This window comes from Carassius auratus, chromosome 10 (assembly GCF_003368295.1).
Source record: "Carassius auratus strain Wakin chromosome 10, ASM336829v1, whole genome shotgun sequence".
In the NCBI taxonomy this organism is placed as follows: Eukaryota; Metazoa; Chordata; class Actinopteri; order Cypriniformes; family Cyprinidae; genus Carassius; species Carassius auratus.
Window position 1 is genome coordinate 2,882,111 of NC_039252.1, and position 23,483 is coordinate 2,905,593.

Below are 23,483 nucleotides of genomic sequence, written 5' to 3' on the forward strand. Positions count from 1 at the left end.
TTGCTGGAAACTTTTCATTGACAAAGTATAATTGTTGTCATCATAGATATTGATTTTTCTGTAGGGAATGTGAGATTGTGGGTCACATTTAGCAGACAACATGAACACACTGTATTTTTAATTTTTAATTATTCATTTTTTTGACATGATAACCAAAACCAAATCACTGGGAGCTTATTAACAGTTTTGTAGCACTTTACATTTCTGGCTTGATGCACTAAGTGATATTAAAAGACATGCAGATGAGCCCAGAATATTAACGCAATGAGTATTATTACACGTTAAGCATTTTCTCCCTTTATAAAACCATAAAACAAAATGCTGGTTTATGCATTTAACAGATAGTTACATTTAAAACACATATTTTGGACTCATTTGTTTTCCTGCACATTATGCTTTAGTAGACGTGCACAGAATGTGGTCTTTTAATATCAGAGTCTCATTGCATTAGTGTTTTTTAGAGGAAAACGCGTAACGTGTAAATCGACACGTTTCGTTCACATTTTGGTCTCATCTGCACATAGTATGCTTTACAATTGTGTCTAGGTACATTAAGCCACATTGAACGGTATTTGTGTTAAGCGTTGTAGGCTAATCTCTATTCAAGTTCTGCTAACTGAGTGAGAGTCACACTTGTAAAGGTGAAGTTATTTATTGAACCAAATAAAACCAAAACTTTCACACACACACACACACAAAGAAAAGCATGCAGCAATGTAATTCTTGTATTGAGTGACATGTTTAATTAGTGACATTAATAATAGATTTACTATCCGGCGTCTTCGTGTGATCTCCACAACTTGCTTCCCTTGGTGTTTCTACACATAGAAAAGGTGAAAAACACATTTAATTGTCCAGTTTTCTCCAGGTGGTGGTTGTTTATATTTGAGTGTTTCTAATGTAGATTTTATTGTGTGGAAAGTTCAACTCATGCTAGCATTTAACATCTGAAACAGTGCAATATAACTGTGTTGATATTACAATAAAAACAGCAAATGTGCAATATAACCCGTTCATAAAATCTTCTGTTTAAAAGACTTAATTTTACATGTTACTTTACTTAAGGCAGACAAACACCAGATAAATATTAAGACAACATTATAAATCCATTTGGATGTTTAAAAGACGGCTCTGTGTTCGTAACTTTTTATTTCCTCAGAATATGTAATATTAAAGAGTTAATATTCTGTAAAACTTTGGATAAAATGTATATGCTTTGCTGAATAAGGAAGATGTAAAAGACTCCAGTGTTTCAGTGCTTGCATTTATTGTAAACAAAAGAGAACATACAATGTACAATACATTTTGAGAAGTTAACATTTTTGGGCTACAAATGGAGTCATCAAGAAGACACGCCAAACTACAACAGTAAGTGCACAAAACACCATTCTTCTCAATGAAGTGCAGCTCTTTGACACCATAACAGCCGCACAGTGCAGTAGCGAACACAGTGGAAAACAGGCGTTGTGCAAATAGAAGAAATTCAGTTTCAGAAGCATCCGTTTCATAAGGAGTCAATTTCAGTAGTGCTTTTGGTGGACTCAATAACAGACCCCTGCTGTTTTGTTATCAGTCTTTTCAAGGAGGCCACTTCTGCCGACAGATCAGCAATGCCATGTTTCAAGTACAAGTTCTCGGATTCGGAGCTAGCATTCGAGTCGTTTTTAAGGTCGGCGATGAGTTTGTTAGGCGTAGCTCTCAGTGAGTCAGGACAGTGCTGGTGATCCTCCTGGTGCCATTCCTTCGGCTTCTGCCTCCAGTCCTGAACATCGGTCATCTGGAAGGACATCGGGCTAAGAGACGACTGAATGTACTCGGGTGTAACGTACGGACTCATTTGGTAGCATCGACTCGCAGACATGTCAATGGGAAAGGAGGACTTGCCAGATGATTCATAGTCGGGATCGATGGCCTCCACTTTGATCTGGATGGCCCGGGCTTTGATCCTCAACTTGTGGGGCAAAGCTGAGGCACTGGCATCTGGCACTTTGAGGGTTGACACAATCACACTCTGTGAATCGGCTCTGGGTGGAGCCGGACCCTTCGGGACCTGCTGTTCGTCCTCTCCATCTGAGGACTTGCTTACGGCCCCGTCATCACCGTCAGATGTTCGAGGAGAATTGCTGGACGATCTGGTGATTTGCAAGTACGGCGATGGCTGGGAGTAGCTCCCAAGGAAAGGGCTACTAAGGTAGTTCCTGTAAAGTTCATATGGACTAACCCTGTCTTTGGCGTATCTGCGGGGTTCCAGGGGTTCTTGTTTGATGCCGTCAGGCGTTCGGGATATATTTATAAGTGGGCTCTCCTGGGCCACCATACTTGAGTCGGATCCATCGGACAAGGCGCTGTGAGGTGAGTGCTTGATGACTGATATGTGGCTGCTGGTTAAACGCGCTGGCTCGAGCTCACTTGGGTAGGAATCCTTGGTGGCACTGGGTTGGATAAAGTCCTGGAAGAGTTCAGCAGTTGAACTGGAAATCTTCTGAACCTCCTGAGCGTAAGCTGCGGAGCTCACTAAGCCAAACCTGAGTTTAAGCGTCAGAAGCTCGGCTTTCAGTGATGCGTTCTCTTCCCCGAGGGCCATGAGCTTGTTCTCCAGAACCATATCATTGAGTCTGCGCTTTTCTCTTGAACGTTTGGCTGCTTCGTTGTTCTTGCGCCTCCTTTCCCAATATAGATTATCTTTCTTCTCGTCTGGTATGAACTCGCGTTTTCTGCGACAGTTTGTGGACTTGGTTTTAAAGGGAATGGAGGACAGCTTGTGGTCAATCAGGTCTCTGTCTGTCCCTTGCAAAGCCACTGCCAGCACCAAGGCATCGTCTCCGCCGTAGGGCCCAGTGCATGACGGCTCCTTCTTAATGGCTTGCATATTACACAGTGTGGTCATCATCAAGACTGTGTAAGCTCATTAGTTGACTCTGGTTTTAAGAGTCAGAGTGCAATAGAAGTCATGTATCCTCTTTTGTGAAGTCAGTTCCAGAGAAGTTTGTAATGGATCTGATGAGATAAAAACAGAGACACATTAGACACCCCAATCAAAAAAGCGCCCCCATATTTGATACAGTTATGGATATAACTTAAGAGCTGCTTTATCGCTCACAAAGGGTCGAAGGCATTTGCAAGTTTTGTTTCCTACAATTGGTTGTATGTAAATATCCAACTCCTCAAGCAAGATCTTTTGGTTTTCTGGTAGTACTGTTTGAGAAACTGCTGTAAATGTGTCTAAATGAATTGCCAACCATTTCAGATTCCAGATGTTTGCAAAAACCAGTTTGACCGATTAGATCAGAGTGATTCGTTCAAGGTCTGGCATCTGTAGATGGACACGACTGCAAAAAAGCCTAAAATATTATCATCGGTGTGCCCAGTGTTTCTATTTTTAAAAAGACGGATAGGAAATATAAAAGGTTTATGTCACGCAAGTCGAAACGTGACTATGAAAATGCAAAGTAATCTGCTCTGCCTCATTATGTCACCATTTGTGAGGCGGGTCGCATGCTTAAAGTAGGCTATTGCAACAGCTCACGCTTTCAAAAGCATAATGTAATAGAATACGGTCATGACTTACATTCAAATCTGGCAACCCTTTCGAAAAAGTAGGGTATTAGTTTGCAGGAGACAGATTTGAAGACCTGACAATGACCTTTAACATGCAGATCAAACAGCTGGAATTACCTCATCTAAACCTGGCTGTGGCCATAAACTTAACTCAGCAGAGGGCTCGATCATAACACTATTAACAGATTGTAAACACAGCCAGGCTCGGGCTCGCGCTCCAGTGCACGCGCAGACCAGAGCACAGGGAACAAAGGAATGCGAGCAGCAGCATCACACGTGGCTGAACAGAGACACATTAATCAATAAAAAAGGAGCTAGAAAAATGTGACTCGAACATCTCGCAACTCGACAAACAAGGAAAGAGCTGCTATTATTACTGCTATAATGGTTCATGGAAATACATTTTTTTTTTTAAAGTGAAACAGAGGCTACATGCGTGAGATTTATGCTTTTGGGATTCAACCAATGGCTGCGTCTCTAAAGAATAATAAAAAGATGGCTACAACAAAGTTGGCTGGCATGAAGTGATTATTTTACACTTTAAAAAGCTACTTCAGTGCAATGGGCGTATAGACACACCATGCCCTTGCTGTGTTGTTATCTGACAGGCCTTTAATAATGCATTCACCCCATCCCGACACAGACACTCAGGACAGCCTGATCCGTGCGCGTGCGATAAATCAAAGATCTCGGTTTCCACAGACGGTCAGAATAAATAACAGCTATCTCTGGGCATTGATCAACAGCTCGTGATGTCGTGCCGTTTCAAGTCTCTTTGTCAGAAGTGTCCCAGCTTCCGTTATTGTGTAAGGACTGTAAGATGATCAGTCACTGTTACACAATAAATGCAAACAAGCGGAGAGAAACTGAAATACTTGAACGTAACATTTAGCCTACTATTAAAGCACTGCAAAATTCAGTACGAATGGAACACGTTAAAACCACAGATCTAGCTATATAATATCATTTAACGTTCAATTATATTAACTTGCATAAGGTCTAAATGTATTAAGTATTGACCTGAGAGCCTGATACACCCAACCAGCACGAATAGTGGGTCACTGTGCCACCCCCGTCTCCCAATGCCCGATATGTTTTGATTTCCAAAAACATCATAATAATGTGCTGTATAAAAATATGTCACTGTATAAGTAACAGTAATCCATAAGCGTTTAGGTAAAACACTAAAACGGGTCTGCACTGACATGATGTGGGAAAAATAAGTATGACGCATAGCTTATATTGAAAACAGACCAAGTTGAAAGTTGCCTTACTGTATTAATATGTTAAAGCCAGATACCGGCTACCGGTTGAAACACCCCAACGAGCCCCGTCCGTTTCACGTTTACCCGCACGGTAAAAGAAGAACACATTTACCTCTTATAAGCAAAGGTCCAAATAGATGTCCGGGATAAATAATGCATATAAAACATTCAAAGCGACCAGAAGTGTTTCATCAGCAGTAATAACATCCCATCTGGAAATGATACTTGTGTTTCTCCTGAGCGTTTTCCTGCCGGAGTGCCTGCTGTCTCATGGATCTGTGTTAGTAGGTCACTACAGAAGAGTATTGGCGGCGTCCATTGACTGACACATCTCTCGACCAATCAAAACACAGCATCTTCCGATTTGAGCCAATGAAACGCGCCTCATTTGTAGCAGTCTGTTTCACATAAGCAATAACGACTCCGTAGTTCAGTTGAAGAAAACCTTGTCGGCTGCCTATTAAAAAAAAATTTTTTTTATAGCCTACTAAAAAAAAAGCTTTCTAAATTCGTTTTGTAAGACCACCAGATCTAGAATATCCAGAAATGTCTACATGTCAAATTTATATTGATTAATATTTTTAACCATTAGTCAGTGTTCATTGTTATTATCATCTTGGTATTGATGTTGTAGGTAGTAGAAACTAATATCGTATATATAAAAAACCGCCATGATCTTAATCTAGAAATGAATAAAGCCCAATTACATAGCGATTGTTCTAAACATTACCCGTTTACTTTTAATGACGAAGGACTGACTATGACTTTGGATGACGTGTATGCAGTTGTTACCAAACTATCAACAGACAAATCTTCTGTTTGAAAGAAATTAAGCCACCTAGTGGTATTCAGACAAACAGAAAAAGTTTACAGGAGAAGGTCTCCCTTTCAAAGACTTACATAAATGTCGTTATGCATGATCACCTGGTTTAGAGGACACTCTCACCCTAGTGTTGCATCTCTTCCAATCTGTGGTTTTCTCAGCATCATCAACTCAAGGACCGCCATAAGCTTTTCTCCAACAACTAAAACTAATTTGAATATGCGCGTGATATAAAATTGTCAACATGTAACATAATTAATATCTGTCAAATGGTCGACATGATGTAACAGGTGTGGATGTGATGTAACCTAAAACTAAAAGACTTGCACAACGTGGCGCCCAAAAGATGCCCTATATTTAAAAAGACGTGTTTGAGTGCGCCACCCTGTGGGAAAACAAACATGTCGGTGCACATTTAGAAACAACCTAAGCATCGATTTTTCCTTTATAAGATTTCATATGCATTTTTTTAAGTAAGTTGGATACGTTTTGATGATGATCATGCAGTCAAAAAAAACAAAACATTCAATGCATAACACATACAAAGCACTCACGGGTGCAGAAACAATACCTTTTATTTAAGAGGTATTACAACTACAGATTCACAGTGCAAGGTAAGTGATTTTTACTTAAATGTGAGCAATTAAACAAATGCAATTAAAAATGACAATGTTTTCATGACAGCCAGTAACACGTCTGGTGACAAACGAGTGTCTTCCGTGGTTTCCATTAAGATGGAAAGTTGGTGGACGCAAACCTTGCGACAGCAGCTTTGTAGCGCAGTTTGTGCGGCAGCAGAACGGACTGAGTGGTCTCTTGTTGTTGGCAAGTTCGTTCCTCTGCACGTGTTTGCGGTTCCCCTCCGATCGGTCCAGGCTCACGCGCGTAATTCTGCGCCGAATCAGAAGACGATGTTTTGGAAATATAACAGCGGGACAGGTTGGCCCATGCGTTTCTGTCCTCCGGCAGCTCGTGCATCATTTGAGCATTTCCATTCGCAAAAACTCTACTCCTCGCATACGCTCCGCTGGTGCATGCATTGGCTCCATGACTGTACCTGCCCACTGGATGACAACCATCCAATAAACTGATGCGCGGGGATTTCGTAATAGTATTACTGGCAGAGCTTTTCAGCAAAGGATACGATGCAAAATCGAAAACCGAGCGGAAAAGATTTGTTTCAGGACGTATTGTTCCGCAACAACCAGAAAATGTGCAATGCGGCAGACTGCGCAGTGGTAACACAGTTGCGGGGACGGGTAAACTGCGCGGGTAACCCTCATTTGGCAGTCCAAGAGGGAACCCAAAAGCAGCATGCATCGGGTTACCCTGAGCCGTGCTGTGGTGATGAACTGTAGAGAGCACAGCCTTTAATTTGTCATTCTCTCGTTGAAGCTCGACGGCGCGCGACTCCAGAAGATGCTCCTCCATCCTCTTGCGCTGGCGAGACCTCTTCGCAGCTTCGTTATTACGCGTCCGCTTGAGCCAGTAATTACCGTCTTTCTGCTCATCAGGCGTGAACTGTCTCTTCCGTCGCGTGCCGCTGTTTGCACGCAGGCTTGGCACCGCGTGAAACTGGCACGCATTCCGTGCACCGCTGACGCAAACCAGCTCATCCTGCGTGGAGCAACAAGCACCTGTGGACATCTCAGCAGGCAAGCGTGTGTCACCGTGTAAGTATCAGTTCTGCAAGTGTAAATTATTTGCTCCAAAAGTGGAGACTATATCAGTTATTACTTTGGTCCCGCCTTTCTTGGGAGATAAGAACACCTCCTCTACAGTCATTGGTTTACATGAACCAGCACACATCACTCACTCACTCAATCTTTCACAAAGCACATATAAGAAGTCATATAAAATACACGATTGTGCTATTTTAATTACATTATCATAGCAAAAGGCTTTTCCAATGTCTAGATTGAAGCTTTGACTATACGAGTTGAGGAAACCCCACAAGTAGTATAATATTATGCATTACTTTATTGGATTTTCCACGTGCCTCGATGAACAAAATATATGGTTAATGTTGGTTAATAGCATCTGGGTAGAAAGCAAGCTTCCGGTTGGTATGACTTTAAAGTAATACTAGAGGCTAAACAAAATAAGACCATTACAAACCAGTTATAAATCTTCAAGAGAATCAATGGCATAAATTACAAATCTTTACAACAGGAGATTTATAAAAGCAACTTCTAAAAAACAATAAAAGGACACAATGTCTTGGGGTCAGCATCCATGTCTCAGCACATCCACATCGTTTATCGTCCAATATCCTGATCCATGAAGAGGTTTTTATAATGCATATCATTTACCAAAGCCTTCAAGCAAGACACATTTAATCCCGTGGAGCTGAAAGAATTGATTAATGACTTGTTCTCAATCACAACACCAACTGAGAAGAGGTTACATTAATAAATGGTACCCACAACATGCTTGAAATGATGTTTCATGTTGCACAGCAACAGTAAGAACATGCATTCTTCTGAATAGCTTTGCAACAATTTGATAAAAAAAACAACTAAACCAACAAGATCATCTGCTGCCGACCCCAAAGCAGAAGGGCCGAAAGCTCAATTCTTCATCACAGACTACAAACACCGCAGCTGAAGCTGAGTTTCCTATAAAAATATCTCCAGCAGAATGATGCGTTCATCCATCAGTGGCTGCGGATAAAACATAAAAACCCATAAATAACACTACGTCCATGTGTCATTCACCGGTTTCCCTTCACTTTTTAAACCTGTACCTAAACCTGATTCTTCTCATCTAAACTAATCTAAAAAGATCATCTACGCTTCCAAGTTGATTTCATTGTCCTTGGTCTGTGGGCTGTCACTGTCCCCCAGGAGCTCTGTCTCTGGAACAGAAAGCTCTTCGTTGTGCAGCCCACTTTGAGACGCTCCGTCAGCGAAATCCTCGTCTGTCGTCTTCAGGTCGTCATTCGTAAGGGCCGCCTTCTCCGTGCCGGATCCGTTGGAGGGCGCTGTGGTCACGTAGCCGGTGCTGGTGGAGCCGCTGCCGCTGTGGTGCGATCCAGCCTTGGCCACCATCTGTGGGTGCAGCTGCTGCGGAGGCATCTGCATGGGGATCTGCATGGAGTAGAAGTTCTGCATGTACGGATAAGCAGGCATTGGCTGGTAGCCGTTGACTGGGATGTAGAGCTGGGGCGGCACCATTGGGCGCATCTGGCCCTTCATGGACACAAACTGAGGCTGGGGAAACGGGGAAGACTTTTTGGGACTGACGTAGCGAGCATTGCTGATGTTGCTGACGGGGCTGGTGCTGAGCGAGCTGGTTTGAGTGGTGTTGCTCGCTCCCGAGGTCTGCGCCGAGCTGTTGTAGTTGGATAAGCTCTCCCAGGAGCGCAAGCGTGCGTGAATGTCTTTGAATCGTGGCCTTCGTGCGGGGAACTCATTCCAGCACTCTAGCATCAGCGTGTAAACCCAGGCCGGACAGTCATCTGGGCAGGAAAGCACTTGTCTGTTGCGCACCATCTCGATCACATCCTGGTTAGAATAGCCACAGTACGGCTGGAGGCCATAGCTGAATATCTCCCAGAGCACCACGCCGTAGGCCCAGATGTCGGAGTCGGTGGAAAGCTTCCCGTACAGTATGGCTTCAGGAGACATCCAACGGATTGGTAAGGGACTGGTTCCCATCAGCTTGTAGTAGTCAGCGGAGTACACCTCTCTGAACAACCCGAGGTCTAGGATCTTCACGTTGAGTTTATCGCAGACTAGGATGTTGCGAGCAGCCAGATCCTTGTGCACCACGTGGTGGCTGGAAAGATACTCCATCCCGGCTGCTATCTGTGTGACGATGTGCAGGAAGTCGGCCTGCTCCAGAGTGGATCTGACCGTCTTGTCGTCATCGGAGCTGCCGACGTCCGAGTGAGGGGATCGCATGACCAGGAACTCGTGGAGGTCACCGTGGCCCGAGTAGCTGAAGATCATGCTCATGGGCTGTTCTTTGGTTATCACACCCAAAAGGCAGACGATGTTGGGGTGCTGAAGACGGGACCGGAGCGTGGCCTCGTGCCGAAACTCTTCCCGTAGAGGACCCTCGTCCTTGTCTTGACCGTCTTTATAGCCACCACCTGGGTCTGCTCACCTGCAGCCGTACCGTAGAGGTGACCTTTGTAGACCTTTCCGAAACGGTCCTCGCCAAGCTCCTCCATGAACCGAACAGCAGACAGGTTGAGTTCTCGTAGCTTCGCCTAGGAATTAAAGACAACAAGAAATGATCAAGTCTGCTCGTGCTCAACTGATGTACGGATATAATAACAGATATTAACTCACTAATCATAATGATACATCACGGTTCAGTTTAACCTGGAAGAGATTAATGACTTCCAAAAATGCACAGTTCTTTCTAAGGGAACCAAACATTACAAATGAGCCACGAGTTTTTACAGTATTACATTTTTAAAATGTTTTTAAGATGCATTTTTTTAACATTTGTCTCAAAAATAGTTTACTAAAATGTATTCAGCCTCATTCCAATATCTCACACACGTTTGGGACTGGATTTTGTTGATAAACATGAATGTGCACACCATTTGATGAACCACTGCAGAAAGAAAAATAATCTTAACGTATTTTCTTTGAAAACATTTAAGAGTAATATTAATGCTGTTGTGTTAGAATATGAATATATATTGACTAATTCTGAGCAGTCGTCATTTGAAATTACAAATTATTTAAATTATTTATGAAATGAATGCATTCAATTGTTTTAATTTACTGAATACTGCAAACTCTCTGCAAGGATTGCATATTCTCATGAATGTAATAATAATTCATCACAATTAAAAAAAAACTATTCTCAATGTTTTCATTACAAAAAAGGATAATGTAGTAATAACATGGTAATACATGTAATAATAACATGGACATTTTTGGACATTTACTCATTAAGTTACTGATCAGGTGCAAAATCTTAGTTGGAAAATAAATGGAGTTATTACTAATTTATAATCTTATGTTCAGTTGGGTCCAAACTGAGCTGTGAATGCAAGAATCGCAGTTTTTGAATGAAGTGCACATGCTCAGGAGCTTGAGGTTTGTTCACCTGATGCTTGTGCTGGTTCAGAAGAGGCAGCTCCATGTCTTGACTCGGCGAGGCCGTGAGTTGACGGCGAGTTGGACTGTCAGCAGACTCCTTCTGTTTGTTGCGACACTTGCAGAACAAGAAGAATAAGCAGGCAATGATGAGAGGGGTGGCTATACTGGGGATTAAGATGTACAGGATCTCCTTTTTCACTTTCTCTGGAGGCACTGAGGGAGAAAAACAAAACAAAAACGATTAATTTTTTTATTTAAGACATGAGTTATTTTCCTGCCCATCATGATAGTCATAAAGACTCTACTCACTGCAGGGCTGAATGTCACAGAAGTCCACTCTCACATTAGGGTCTAACGTGAAACACCAGGGGCTGTCCATTTGCCCTCCGGGGTTCCTGCAGAAATTGTGTCCTCCTCTGAGCTCCGGGTACTCGACAGGCGTCAGATGATGACTGTGTGGATACTGTGCGCTCCACGGCTGACACTGGTAGCCGGATTTGGTGACACTGACCGTGCCTTTGTAGTTGGCGCCACTTCCGTTGTAGCAGCTGTGATTCGGGGGTGAATCTTTAACAAGGATTGAAAATTAGTAGGTGTTTTGTCCTCAAAAATTTAGAGAAGTAAATGGAAAAAAGTTATAGACAATCGTTTATTATAGCAATGCAACCAAGAAATTTGAGATGCACCACAAGAGGGCCCTCTCGCTTCAATTGCTGTTGCTCACTGAGGGTGCTTGGGAGCCAATTACAGTGGATTTCATGCTTATTTAACCCTCCCTTGAGCCTTCCTTGGCTCTAAACCCCGTGTTCAGTCTTGTTAACCTACACTGCGGTGGCAGGCCGATGCGGATGCAGCTGGCAGCGTCTGGCGAGCCGGGGTGGGGAAGCAGGTTGCATGCGGGCAGCTCCAGCTGCATGAGGATGAGAGGGTTGGAGCGTGCGATGGTGTACTCTGCATGGCACAAGTCGTTCTCCAGAGCCTCGCACTCATCGCGGCAGAGCTGGCGCCGCCATGGACCTCTGGTGCCCTCCTCACACAACGGGAAGACGTAGTAGCAGAAGGACGGGATGGCAAACTCCGAGCACTGGTCTGACAGATGGGTCGAGGTGCCGATCATCGTGAAGGCCGCTGGAGAACAACACAATGAAAAATAATGAGAACAGCAGAATGTCAGGTGAGTCTATGAACATGATACACTACAGTTTAAATGGACGGTTCTTTACAGGCATTGATATTATTGTAATGATAAATTAACTGTAATGATAAAATAATATTGTAATGAAGAACCTTTAACATTCAAGGAAACTTTTCAATGCACAAAAGTTCTTTATAGTGGAATAATGGTTCTTTCAACTATTTTTTTTATGTTGTTTAATTGCTATTTTAAGAACTGTTCACTAAAAGGATGTTTGGGGAATCCAAAATGTTTTTTCTATTGCATCACTCTGAAAAAAAAAATATTTTTTTGGAATCAAATGTTTTAAATGTTTTTGAAAGAAACTCACCAAGACTGTATTTACTTAATAAAAAAAACAGCGATAAAATAATATTGTAATATATTATTCCAATGTAAAAGAACTGTTTTTAATGTTAAAATATTTTAAAGTGTAATTTATTTCTGTGATGCAGCGCTGTATTTTCAGCATCATTCCTCCAGTCTCCAGTGTCACATGATCTTCAGAAATCATTTTAATATGCTGATTTGATGTTTTCATATATAATATGATCATAAATAAATACTGAAATATAGCTTCAGCAAGAATGCATTAAATTGATCAAAAGTAACAGTAAATGTTAAATGACATTTTACATGTATTTATATGAATCCTGAATAAAAGCCTTAAGCAGCAAAATCTACCATACCATCACAGAAATAAATTACATTTAAAATATATTCAAATATAAGCTATTCTAGTGCTGTCTATCGATTAAAAAAATAAAAAAAATCTGTAGTTAACCGCAATTAATAACATATTTATACAGTCATCATTTCAGAGTGAATCTCCAAATTAATGTAGAAACAAACATAAAGATGATATATTTTAAATACATAAAATGGTATTTATTAAAGGGGTCATATGATGCTTTTTTAAAGATCATTATTTTGTGTATTTGGTGTAACAGAATATGTTGACATGCTTTAATCTTCAAAAAACACATTATTTTTTTTTAAATACTGTACATTATTGTAGGTCCTCTATGACCCGTCTCTCTCAAACATTATTTTCTACAAAGTCCCTCCTTCAGACAATTGCAGTCTGCTCTGATTGGCCGAACACCACAAGCACTCTTTAGAAATGTAACGCCCCTTTCCATAATCTTTTTTTTTGAAATTTTTTATTTTAATGTAGCAGCATCAACAACAGATAGCAGATGCAATTACACTGTTCTCTGCCCATCCATTTTCTCTTTTTTTAACACAAATCAAAGATCAACAACAAACAAAATAAAATAAAAATTAAATAATAATATAATAACAATCATTTCTATCATTCGGGGGAGGACAGATACAAAATCAATAATCATACTCCATACTAAACAAAGTCAAGAGTTTGTTCCCAGTCCTTGGAGACCGTGGAGAGGGTCCGCTGGCCTCCAATATGGAAAAAGCACTCCACAGGTACCACACAATCATTACACACTTAGAAAAGAAGGGTACATTTTTTTTTTTTTTTTTTTTTTTTTTTTTTTTTTTTTTTTTACATCTCCACAAAGTCTGGCTGTAATGGCTTTACATATTCAACCCACTTAGACCAGACTTTTCTGAACACATTCATCTGAAGTCGAAGGGAAAAAGTAATCTTTTCCATAACATAAATATCATTTACTATATCTATCCACTCTTGTATTGTGGGGGGTTCAGGAAGCAGCCAACGCCTTGTAAGCGCTTTTTTACCAGCAGATGTCAAAATGCCAAATAGGTATCTCTCAGAGGATCTTGTTTGAAAATCAGTTATTCCAAAAAATAATGTAGAGAACTGCAAAGGCATTGTGGTTTTAAGTATGCTTTCCATTACTTTATGAAACTCCACCCAGAAAGGTTTTATCACTGGGCACTCCCAAAATATATGCCAATGATTGGCTTCTTGAAACCCACACTGCCTCCAACATTTAGCGTCCCCTCCCACAATATGTGCTTTCTGTTTTGGTGTAATAAAAAATCTGATAAGGCATTTCCACCCAAACTCCCGCCACATGTGAGAGTTAGTACATTTCCACGGAAATTTACAGGCATCAAGCCACTCCTCATTCGATATCAAAAAATTACCTTCTTTTTCCCATTTTTCTTTAATGTATTCTGTAGAATGATTTTTTTTTTCCCTGAGAGCTTTATAAAATTTAGAAATGACACCTTTATTTGAAACACCTTGGTAAGCACCTATAAATATCTTCAGTATTGGGTCATCAAAGTCTGTCTTATTTTTAATGTTGTTTTCAAAATGATTACGTAGTTGGAGGTATCTATAAAAATCTGATTTCTCAAGACCATATTGTTTCTTCAAACTTTCAAAATTTTTCAGAACTCCCTTTTCCGTAAGAGAGTAGAATGTTGTTATTCCTTTTGAGATCCAAGATTTAAATCTATGATCCAACATATTTGGCTTAAATTCAGGGTCATAAGCACACCAGTGCATTATTTGTAATTTACAATCCAATTTATATTTTTCTTTTATTGTATTCCAGATTTTTAGTTGGGCTTTAATCCATGAGTTTTGCACCTTATCTATAAAACTTCCCAAGTTTTTATGTGCCAATATTGCTTGAGTTGGGGGGTCATTCATTATTGAAAGTTCAATATCTTTCCACCTAGCTTGATATGTTGGAGTACATATATTAATTAAATATTTAGTCTGGGCCGCATAAAAATAATCCCTGAAATTGGGTAATGCCATGCCTCCTTCCTCCGCAGGAAGCTGTAATGTTTTGAATTTAATCCTGGGTTTTTTCCCCTGCCAGATAAATCTAGAGATGGTCTTATCTAATTCAGACCAACATTTTAAGGGAATTTCTACAGGAAGTGCTTGGAATAGATATAGATACCTTGGAAGGATGTTCATCTTTATCGAGTCAATTCTATGACTTAGGCTAAGGAAAGAGATGGCATTCCATCGATGTATATCATCTTTGATTTTTATTAAAAGTGGGTCAAAATTTACTTCTACTAGTGTTGAAATTTCTTTTGTTAAATATATTCCCAAATATTTCAATGAAGTCTGATCCCAATCAAGATGGAATTTATCTCTAATATGTTTTGGAGGTGTATAATTCAAAGTCAAAGTTTGTGTTTTTTGTATATTTAATTTGTATCCTGCATATCTACCAAATGTATCTAAAAGATTCATTAATTCGAGAAATGAGTTAGTGGGTTTACTTAAGTAAATCAGTATGTCGTCCGCATATAGTGCCAATTTGTGGTCTGCTCCATTTATACAGATGCCTTTGATGTTTTCGGTCTGCCTTATCCACTGTGCGAGAGGTTCTATATAGAGCGCAAAAAGCAGTGGTGAAATTGGGCACCCCTGTCTTGATCCACGTTCTAATATAATGGTATCTGAAAGGTACCCATTTATTTTTATTCGGGCAGATGGTTTATTATATAATGAGCGGATGCCCTTGATAAAAATTTTGTGAATACCAAATCTTTCGAGAGTCCTGTATAAAAAGGGCCAACTTACGGAATCAAACGCCTTTTCCGCATCTAGACTAATAAAGAGGGCTTCAAGTTTGTCTTGCTGAATATGACCTAATATATGCAGAGATCGTCTTATATTATCGTGAGTTTGTCTTTGTGAGATAAACCCAGTCTGATCATTATGTATTAGTTGGGGGAGAATCTTTTCTAATCTCTTGGCCAGGATGCTTGTGAATAATTTATAGTCAACGTTCAAGACCGAGATTGGTCTGTATGAACTGCATTCTAGTTTATCTTTTCCCTCTTTTGGTATAACTGAGATCACTGCCTCACTCCATGATGGGGGCATTTTGGCCTCCAATAAAGATGTATTGCAAGCCCGGAGAAGACCAGGTATTAGTTCAGAACTAAAAGTCTTGTACCACTCTGATGGAAAGCCATCAGGGCCAGGAGACTTATTCGCCTTGAGCCTGGAGATGGCATTGTTTAGTTCTATCTCACTTATCTCAGTTATTAATGTTTGATTTTGTTCCTCTGTCATAACTGGCAAATTGAGGGAGTCGAGGAATTGTCCAATCAGTTGCTCGTTCTCTAGGCGTGGTTGTGTATACAGTAACTTGTAATACTTTTTAAACGTTTTTTGTATTTCATTTTGTTTATGTTGTATGTTTTTAGAATTCAAATCCCTTATTTTATATATTGTATTATCTGTTTGTTGTTTTTGTAGCTTCCTCGCCAGAAGTTTCATTGATTTAGAGCCTGATTCATAGTATTTCTGTTTTGTAAATACCATCTTTCTTTCAGTTTCTTGAGAATACATTATATTTATTTCATTCCTAATTTTCTTTATTTTAATCATCTGGTTTGATTTTTGTTCCTTTTTGTGTTGTGTTTCAAGATCTTTTAGTTCCTTATTGAGATCTGTTAATCTTAATTGCTTTAACTTCTTTTCATAAGCACAAAAGGATATAATTCTACCCCTAATGACCGCTTTTAAGGCATCCCATACTATGGCAGAGTTAACTTCCCCGTTATCATTTTCTTCAAAAAATATTCTTATATCTTCCTTAATTTGAGTTTGGAATTGTTGGTTATTTAGAATGCTTGTATTTAACCTCCACAGTGTTCTTCCCGGGTTATCTCTAATATGCATAGTGCAAGAGAGAGGGGCGTGATCAGACAAATCAATAGATCCTATATCACAGCTTTGTATCCTATGACGATCTCTCTTTAATACAAAAAAATAGTCTATCCTTGAGTAAACGTCGTGAGGGGGTGAGTAAAACGTATAGTCACGACCCGATGGATAAAAATCTCTCCAAAGATCTAGTACACCCAGTTCCGTCATCAGGACACTAATTTTCCTATGTAATGATGTGGCATGTGAGTTTTTTGATGAATCTAATTTTGGGTTAAGACGGATGTTCCAGTCTCCACCACATATGACAATTCCTTTGGCTCCTATCATCAAGTCAAATATTTTCCTATAAAAGGCAAAGTCACTTCCAGGGGGGGCATAAATATTACATATTGTTATGATAGTGTCATCTATTTTCCCTGAAATTATTATATATCTCCCTTCCTTATCTGAGATTTCTGAGAGGTATTCAAATGGTATTTTTTGTGATATTAGAATTGCTACTCCTCTTCTATGACCTGACCTATAAGATGAGTAATACACCTTAGAGAATCCCATTCTCTTTAGTTTTTCATGTTCTACTGGAGTGAGATGTGTTTCTTGTAGGAGTACAATCTCTGCGTTCTCCCTTTTCATTTTTAACAGTATTTGACTTCTTTTACCTGGGTTCAGAATCCCATTCACATTAAATGTAGTAACTTTAAGGATGTGCTTGTTCATAATTTTTTTTTGCTGGACCTGTTGGCTTTCAATTTATACATTAACAGTACCTCTCCCAAATTACAAACATTAAACAAAAACCAAGCTGGAACAATTTTAAAGAACAAAATGCCACCAAAACAAACTTGAACAGTTGTTTCCGGTGTTGAGGCTCGTTTCAAAAGAGCCTTAAGGGGCTTCATACTATCAAAGCCTCCGTAAGGGAAAGTCCCACGTCGTGACAAAAGTGGGGCCCTATTATATGGACATACGCTAGTCCAAATAAAATTATAAATAATTTAACGTAAACAAAACATGTCTCGGATAACTCGCCAGGTTAACAAGTCCCGACTCCTTCAGTTATTCACAGATTAGAACCGTAGGGATTACACAACTAAATAAAAGTAAATGATAATCAAGATACAAAATATAACTATAAAGATCAGTTAGAGCTTATCTGCATTTCTGACTCAGGCGTAGACCTTTCGCTGGGGATCATTTCCTGAATTTCTGGAGTTTTTCTTTATATTGAGAGCGGGCAGTTTTCTTGGTCTGTGTGCAACCGTCCACTGCTCTAGATTCCTGATCCCCGCCTTGTTCGCGTCTTCTCCCCGCCATTTGCCAAGTAGATAGCAGCTCGATTTCCTTCTGATCCGTAGTAGTGGGTGACTTCACCACGGAAACCGAGAATCCTCGTGAAATCATGTCCTTCGTTGCCTCCGTAGCATCCTGGTATAGCCGAGTGCCGTCATTGTAAAATACACGCATCCTTGCCGGGTACGGTGTCTGGAACTTTATACGTTTCTCCTTTAACACTTTCTTGGCTTCGGCATACTCCCCTCGTCTTTTAAGCACTTCAGGAGGGAAATCATGGTCAACATAGAATCGTGCATCGTTGCAGAACACTTCTTTTTTCTGCCAGGCTCTCCGAAGAACCTCCTCCTTTGTCCGATAACTGCCGAATTTTACTACTATTGACCGTGGCCTTGCTTGCGAGTTATTGGGTTTCGGAGCTAATGCTCGGTGTGCTCGTTCAATCCCAAGCTCTCTGTCCGGAGGAAAGGCTAGTGCGTTTTTCAACAAGTTATCTAGAAAGCCAACCATGTCCGTACCTTCTTTTTCTTCGGGTATTCCGAAAATCCTTAAATTGTCTCTACGAGCACGACCCTCCTGATCTATCAGTCTGGCTTCCAGATTAGCTTGGCGATGTGTTAGCCGTTTGATTAGCGTTGATGTTGCTTGAAGTGCGGTCTCCGTTTCTTCAATTCTCTCCTCTGCCTCCTCCAGTCTGTCATTTGTTCTCTTTAATTCTTGTTTGATGTCGGAAAGCTGTACTTTATTGTCCCTTCTGAACTCTCGAAGTTCGTTGAGAATACATCGCAAGCTAACTTCGGAACTATCTTCGTCATCGTGCATTGATGTCGGAGAGCTACTTCTGCTATCTTGCCTTGCTTCAGGATCATTTTCTGTTACAATCGTCGTTGTCCTACTTCTAGTAGTAACCCCTTTCTCCATTGTTACATAAAATATTCGCCAATTATGACAAAAAAGTGATTTCTGGGGTTATTTTACAAAACCGTCGGGGAGCTCGAAAACTAGGCTGTCATCCTCTTGGTGGCGTAACCGGAAAAACCCCCTTTCCATAATCTTGAGCTTCATCTTTCAAAATAAATGTATAGACAGTTAACAATGTCCTTAGTTTTCCCATCAGTTCAAGCTGAAAGAGGAACAGAGTCGTGACAGACACAGTGATGAAGCTCGTATGTGTTTAAACTGTGTGAAACGGTCTCTCTCTCCCTCCCTCTCTCTCTCTTTCTCTCTCTCGCTCTCTCACACACACACACAAACACACACGGCGCGCAAAACTCCGTATTTGATCATTCGATAGCAAATACTTAAACTAATAACAAAGCACACTTCCAGTAGATAATTCAGAAGCACCAGATTGTCGTATCAAAGTCAGTATTACCTCCTCTCCAAGGTTCATGAAACTGTCGTCCATAAAATATGTTGCTGTTCTGTTGTAAGTAATCTTAAAGCTTCCTAAATGCATCTACTTCCTGAAGGCCAATTAAAGTGCTTTTTCTTTCTCCTAGATACACACACATCTCCCTGACATGACTGCTTCAACACTAGCTGTGTTACTGAAACCACGGCTTCTTTGTTTTGGGCAGCATCACACAAATATCTCCACATAGTGACATAGACATGTGGGGCGTGTTTGAACGAGCCGTTTTAGGAGGAAGTGGCAGAGGCTTAACTTTTATAAAGAATATCTCTTTGGGTTTGAGACTTTAGTCGTTGCAACTTTACAGATCTTCTTTATTCACCAAGAGCTTGTAACACTCCAAAGAGAAAGGAAAATTGAAATCGCATCATATGACCCCTTTAAATGCAGTTTTCACACATTTTAAGCCATTAATTACAGTTACTCATCATTACAATAATTGAAAGTGAAAATACAAGTGTAGAAGTGAAAATACAACTTATTCCACACGTTTGACCTGTAGTGTGTTTGTGTTCCCAGCAGTGCTCACCAGTGATGCGGTTTTCACTTTCTCCCTGCATCTGAAGAGACTCCACGTAGATGCTCCTGTTCCCTATGAAGCGAGCGCACGCGATGCCACGGTACGGCTGGCAGAAGCCCTTCTCGTGCCTTCTGAGAAAAGAAAATGACAGACAGTGATGAACAAGATGATAACTTTCCTGAAAGACACACAGAGCTTATTTTAAGTGAGTCAACTTTCCTGAACACTGAACACTCAGGCGCACAAAAGACTACAATTTGAATTTCTATCATCAAACACCACATTGCATATAACAATGGGTTTATGACCTTTCACCGCTAGTTTCACATTATTATTTAGATTATATCATAATTTGTACTTAATCGTTTCTCAAGAATGTAAGTTGTGTAGGATATTGACATCTAGTCTGGCCAATACGAAGCTTTCTAATGCTGATGTTAAAGGGATGGTTCACCCAAACATTTTATGTTTATCTGTTACCCTCAGGGCACTTTGTTTCTTTAGGACAACACAAACTGAACTGCACTGAACTGTGTGAGGCATCTTCTTCTTCTTGCTTTACGGTGGATCGTAGACTTATAAGTGCATTAGCGCCAGCTATGTGTTAAGTGGACCATTGACACGTTCTACAATCCCAATTAGGAGTGTCAATGGTCCACTTAAGACATAGCTGGCTCTAATGCACTTATAAGTCTACGATCCACCATAAAGCAAGAAGAAGAAGAAGACGCCTCTGTTTTTAGGAGGCACTCATACAGTTCTGACAGTGCAGTGCATCAGAGGTAAAAAACTATATAAATACAGTTCAGTTTCTTGCACAGACCTACCATTCTGTGTCTTTACACATCAATGTTTAGTCACGAGCCATAGTTTTTTTTTTTATATATATTTTAGCCATTATTCACATCCACTTGCAATATATGACTGACAGAATGCAAGGGTTTGAGTTAAATATCTCAGTCTGTGTTCTACTGAAACAAATTCACCTACATCTTGGATGCCCTGGGGGCAAGCAGATAAACATCACATTTTCATTTTTGGGTGAACTAACCCTTAAAAAAATATCCTGCTGGCTTCAGCAAAGAGACCACATTAATGAATGCTAAGGGCGTCTCCATGCATCTCGTGTCCTCTTGTTCACGGAGTCATGAAATCTAGGTGCTCACTTTGAGCCAAAGCCATACAGAAGTGTGTTCACAGCGTGTTATGATTGGAGCACTTCTGAAGGGGTTTCAGTAGTTGTTTATTATGCTACCTTTGGGCTTTGCTGTTTCTCTCATCATAATCTGAACGTGAAGTGACCAAAATCACCAGCTCAGGACATCCATCTCTGCTGTTTATGCCGTTACCAACTGGATAAAAATGGTCTATTCTGGCCAAACACAAATAGCTTTATGTGATGACTCAGGAACTGGCTGGAGTTGGGATCTGAAGGCTTCGGAACTTGATGCTTTGAAGTTTTTTGGTCTCCACAACAGACACATTTGTTTTAGTCTCAACCCACAACAGCAGCTAAAATACGATACGGGGTCAGGCTCTGATCCAAACAGAGTCTCCTGTCTCCCTTCTAAGGCAGCATCCCAACCGAAATGAAACCTTGTAAGTGATGGATCTGGAACAAATGCAAACTCTGGTGGTTAAAACTAAGTGCAAGACGTTAGCAAGATACTCCAAAAGTGAAAATACACAGTACACACAAATACTGGCCAAAATATTCCTTTACATTTGCATTTAATCATTTAGCAGACGCTGGTATATTTATAGTTATTTCTACCCGTTCAAATGGCTTTACTCTCTATAATTGAATATGAAATGAGTTTAAAGTACCACGTACTGTTCAAAAGTTTTTCTTATGTATCTGAATTAAGTTGCTTATGTTCACCAGAGCTGCTGTTTTCTATGCTAGTTTATTTCTGTGTTGCGCAGCTGTATTTTCAGCATCAGTCTTCAGTGTCATATGATCTAATTTGATGATTTGCTTAATATTATTGTGGAAATGATGACAGTTTCATTCTTTGATGAATAGAAAGTTCTACAGAACAACTGAATAATGTATGTAAAGTGTGTGTAAATATGCAATGTAAAGGTCCTTACAGTCAGTCTTTATCAGATTAATGCATCTGTGTTGGATATAAGTGTGTCTTAAAAAAATATAATCAATATTTTTCAATTCATCTCTTCTCACAAGCTCAATGAAATGTGTAAAGGATACATTAAAGCTAGGAGTGTAATGACACACTTATTTGAAGTGAAAATGTTTGGTATGCACGTGTAGACTTAATTTCTCTGGCGAACTAACGAGCTGTGGACACTGATGACATGCCCAAAGTAAATGAAATGCTTACGCAACATTTTGTTTTGCCTTTCGAGCGATTTTACATGAAGCATGAGATGTTCATTCATGTTTATTGCGATGATCTGATTTATTGTTTGAATTTCCTGAAAAGTCTCTTTCTCATTTAAAGTAACAATATATAAACCTGTAAATTTCCAATGCAGTTCCACTCATGCAGTGGTAGATCCAATGCTATATTTGTTTGGTACACATACGCACAGAACCGAAAGACCCATATGAACATTTTCAACAATTTTTACACCCCTAATAAAAGCTATGTTTGAATTTGTGAAGACACAAAACTCTTTTGTGTTGAGAGCATGTCTGATGTCTGGATGTTACTTTTGACTGTTTAAAAGAGGTTTTGGAACAATTATAGCAGCTCAAATCAGAAGTGAATGTGTGAGAGATAACTAGAATAATAAAAAAGTGCAGTAAACAGGAAAAACGTTTATGCTACAAACCAGTGAGTTTAAGATTATGATGATAAATGAACATGAGAAATAAAAATTTGCAATAATAGGTACAGGTAAAATAACTGGAAACAAAAAGACACCCCAAGCCCGTCACATATTCAAGATAAAAGAGTTGCAATGGAGTTCAAAATAAGAGAATTAGACTAATCCACTGCAAACAGAGCTGATCTGTTACCAATCCAGAAAAACAGTAAACAACACTTTCTTCTATATATATATATATAGTACAAACATCATTTCTGAAAATGTCCTTCCCTTAGCCTTGTGTAACAAGATCAGAAACATGTCTGTCCAGAGCCCTCAGCAAATCATATTTCACTCTTTGGGTTTGAAGTTTTAGTAGATCTCTAATCAGTGTTTCTCAAAACACTCCTACGGTGAAATCTGTGAATAGATCTAGTGTGAAGCGGTGCTAAAATAACCTTTTTGCACGATTCACGTTTGATTTGGCTCCTAACTGTGGCATTTTGCCAGCGTAACCAAACCATCGATGCCCTAAACTTCAGCTACGGCGCTCCTCAATATCACATATGGTTACAATTTCACCGCAGTTTGGATTGAGCAAAGGAATTTTCTCTCAAGCTAATGTTCGAGGACTTGAGCCTAACAAGATTCAGATTTACTTCCTACTTTTTTTTAAAAATATATTAAATAAATGCAAATCATTCTTTCCCTGATGGCTGCAAGCAGTGCAAAGTTTACAAGAACTGGATATTAGTTTTGCATACAAGTTTGCCTTCAAAGAAACGTGGTCCATTTGCCTTGTACACTATACTTTCAATATCCTTTTACTCCTGTTCTTTCTGAAGACTTCATCAATGTCCAGATCCATTTACTGAACTTCACTTTAGATGTGGTCACATTAGCGAGATTTTGGCCAAACTTCACAGGGAAGAAGTTCACCGTTGAAAGCCTAGCGATAAATAATCACAGCTCACACAGAAGTCATTATTAAACCAAACAGC

The 23,483-nt window shown here is 39.9% G+C and overlaps 2 protein-coding genes across 2 annotated transcripts in view; both read right to left on the minus strand.

The window, feature by feature from the left end:
• Positions 1-1,243: 1,243 nt before the first annotated feature.
• nfil3 (nuclear factor, interleukin 3 regulated) lies at positions 1,244-5,115 on the minus strand. Its single transcript, XM_026273185.1, has 2 exons — positions 4,936-5,115; positions 1,244-2,997 (listed from the first exon to the last, which is right to left on the minus strand). Exon 2 carries the CDS (start codon positions 2,888-2,890, stop codon positions 1,505-1,507), a length of 1,386 nt encoding a protein of 461 aa, XP_026128970.1. The 5' UTR covers positions 2,891-2,997; positions 4,936-5,115; the 3' UTR covers positions 1,244-1,504.
• Positions 5,116-6,203: 1,088 nt separating this feature from the next.
• The window catches only part of LOC113109558 (tyrosine-protein kinase transmembrane receptor ROR2), a 67,576-nt gene continuing 50,296 nt past the window's right edge, over positions 6,204-23,483 (minus strand). The window contains 6 exon segments of the mRNA XM_074559932.1: positions 6,204-9,724; positions 9,727-9,862; positions 10,717-10,922; positions 11,019-11,276; positions 11,535-11,837; positions 19,717-19,835. Of these exon segments, the coding sequence (XP_074416033.1) occupies positions 8,436-9,724; positions 9,727-9,862; positions 10,717-10,922; positions 11,019-11,276; positions 11,535-11,837; positions 19,717-19,835 (2,311 nt within the window). The 3' untranslated portion in view covers positions 6,204-8,435.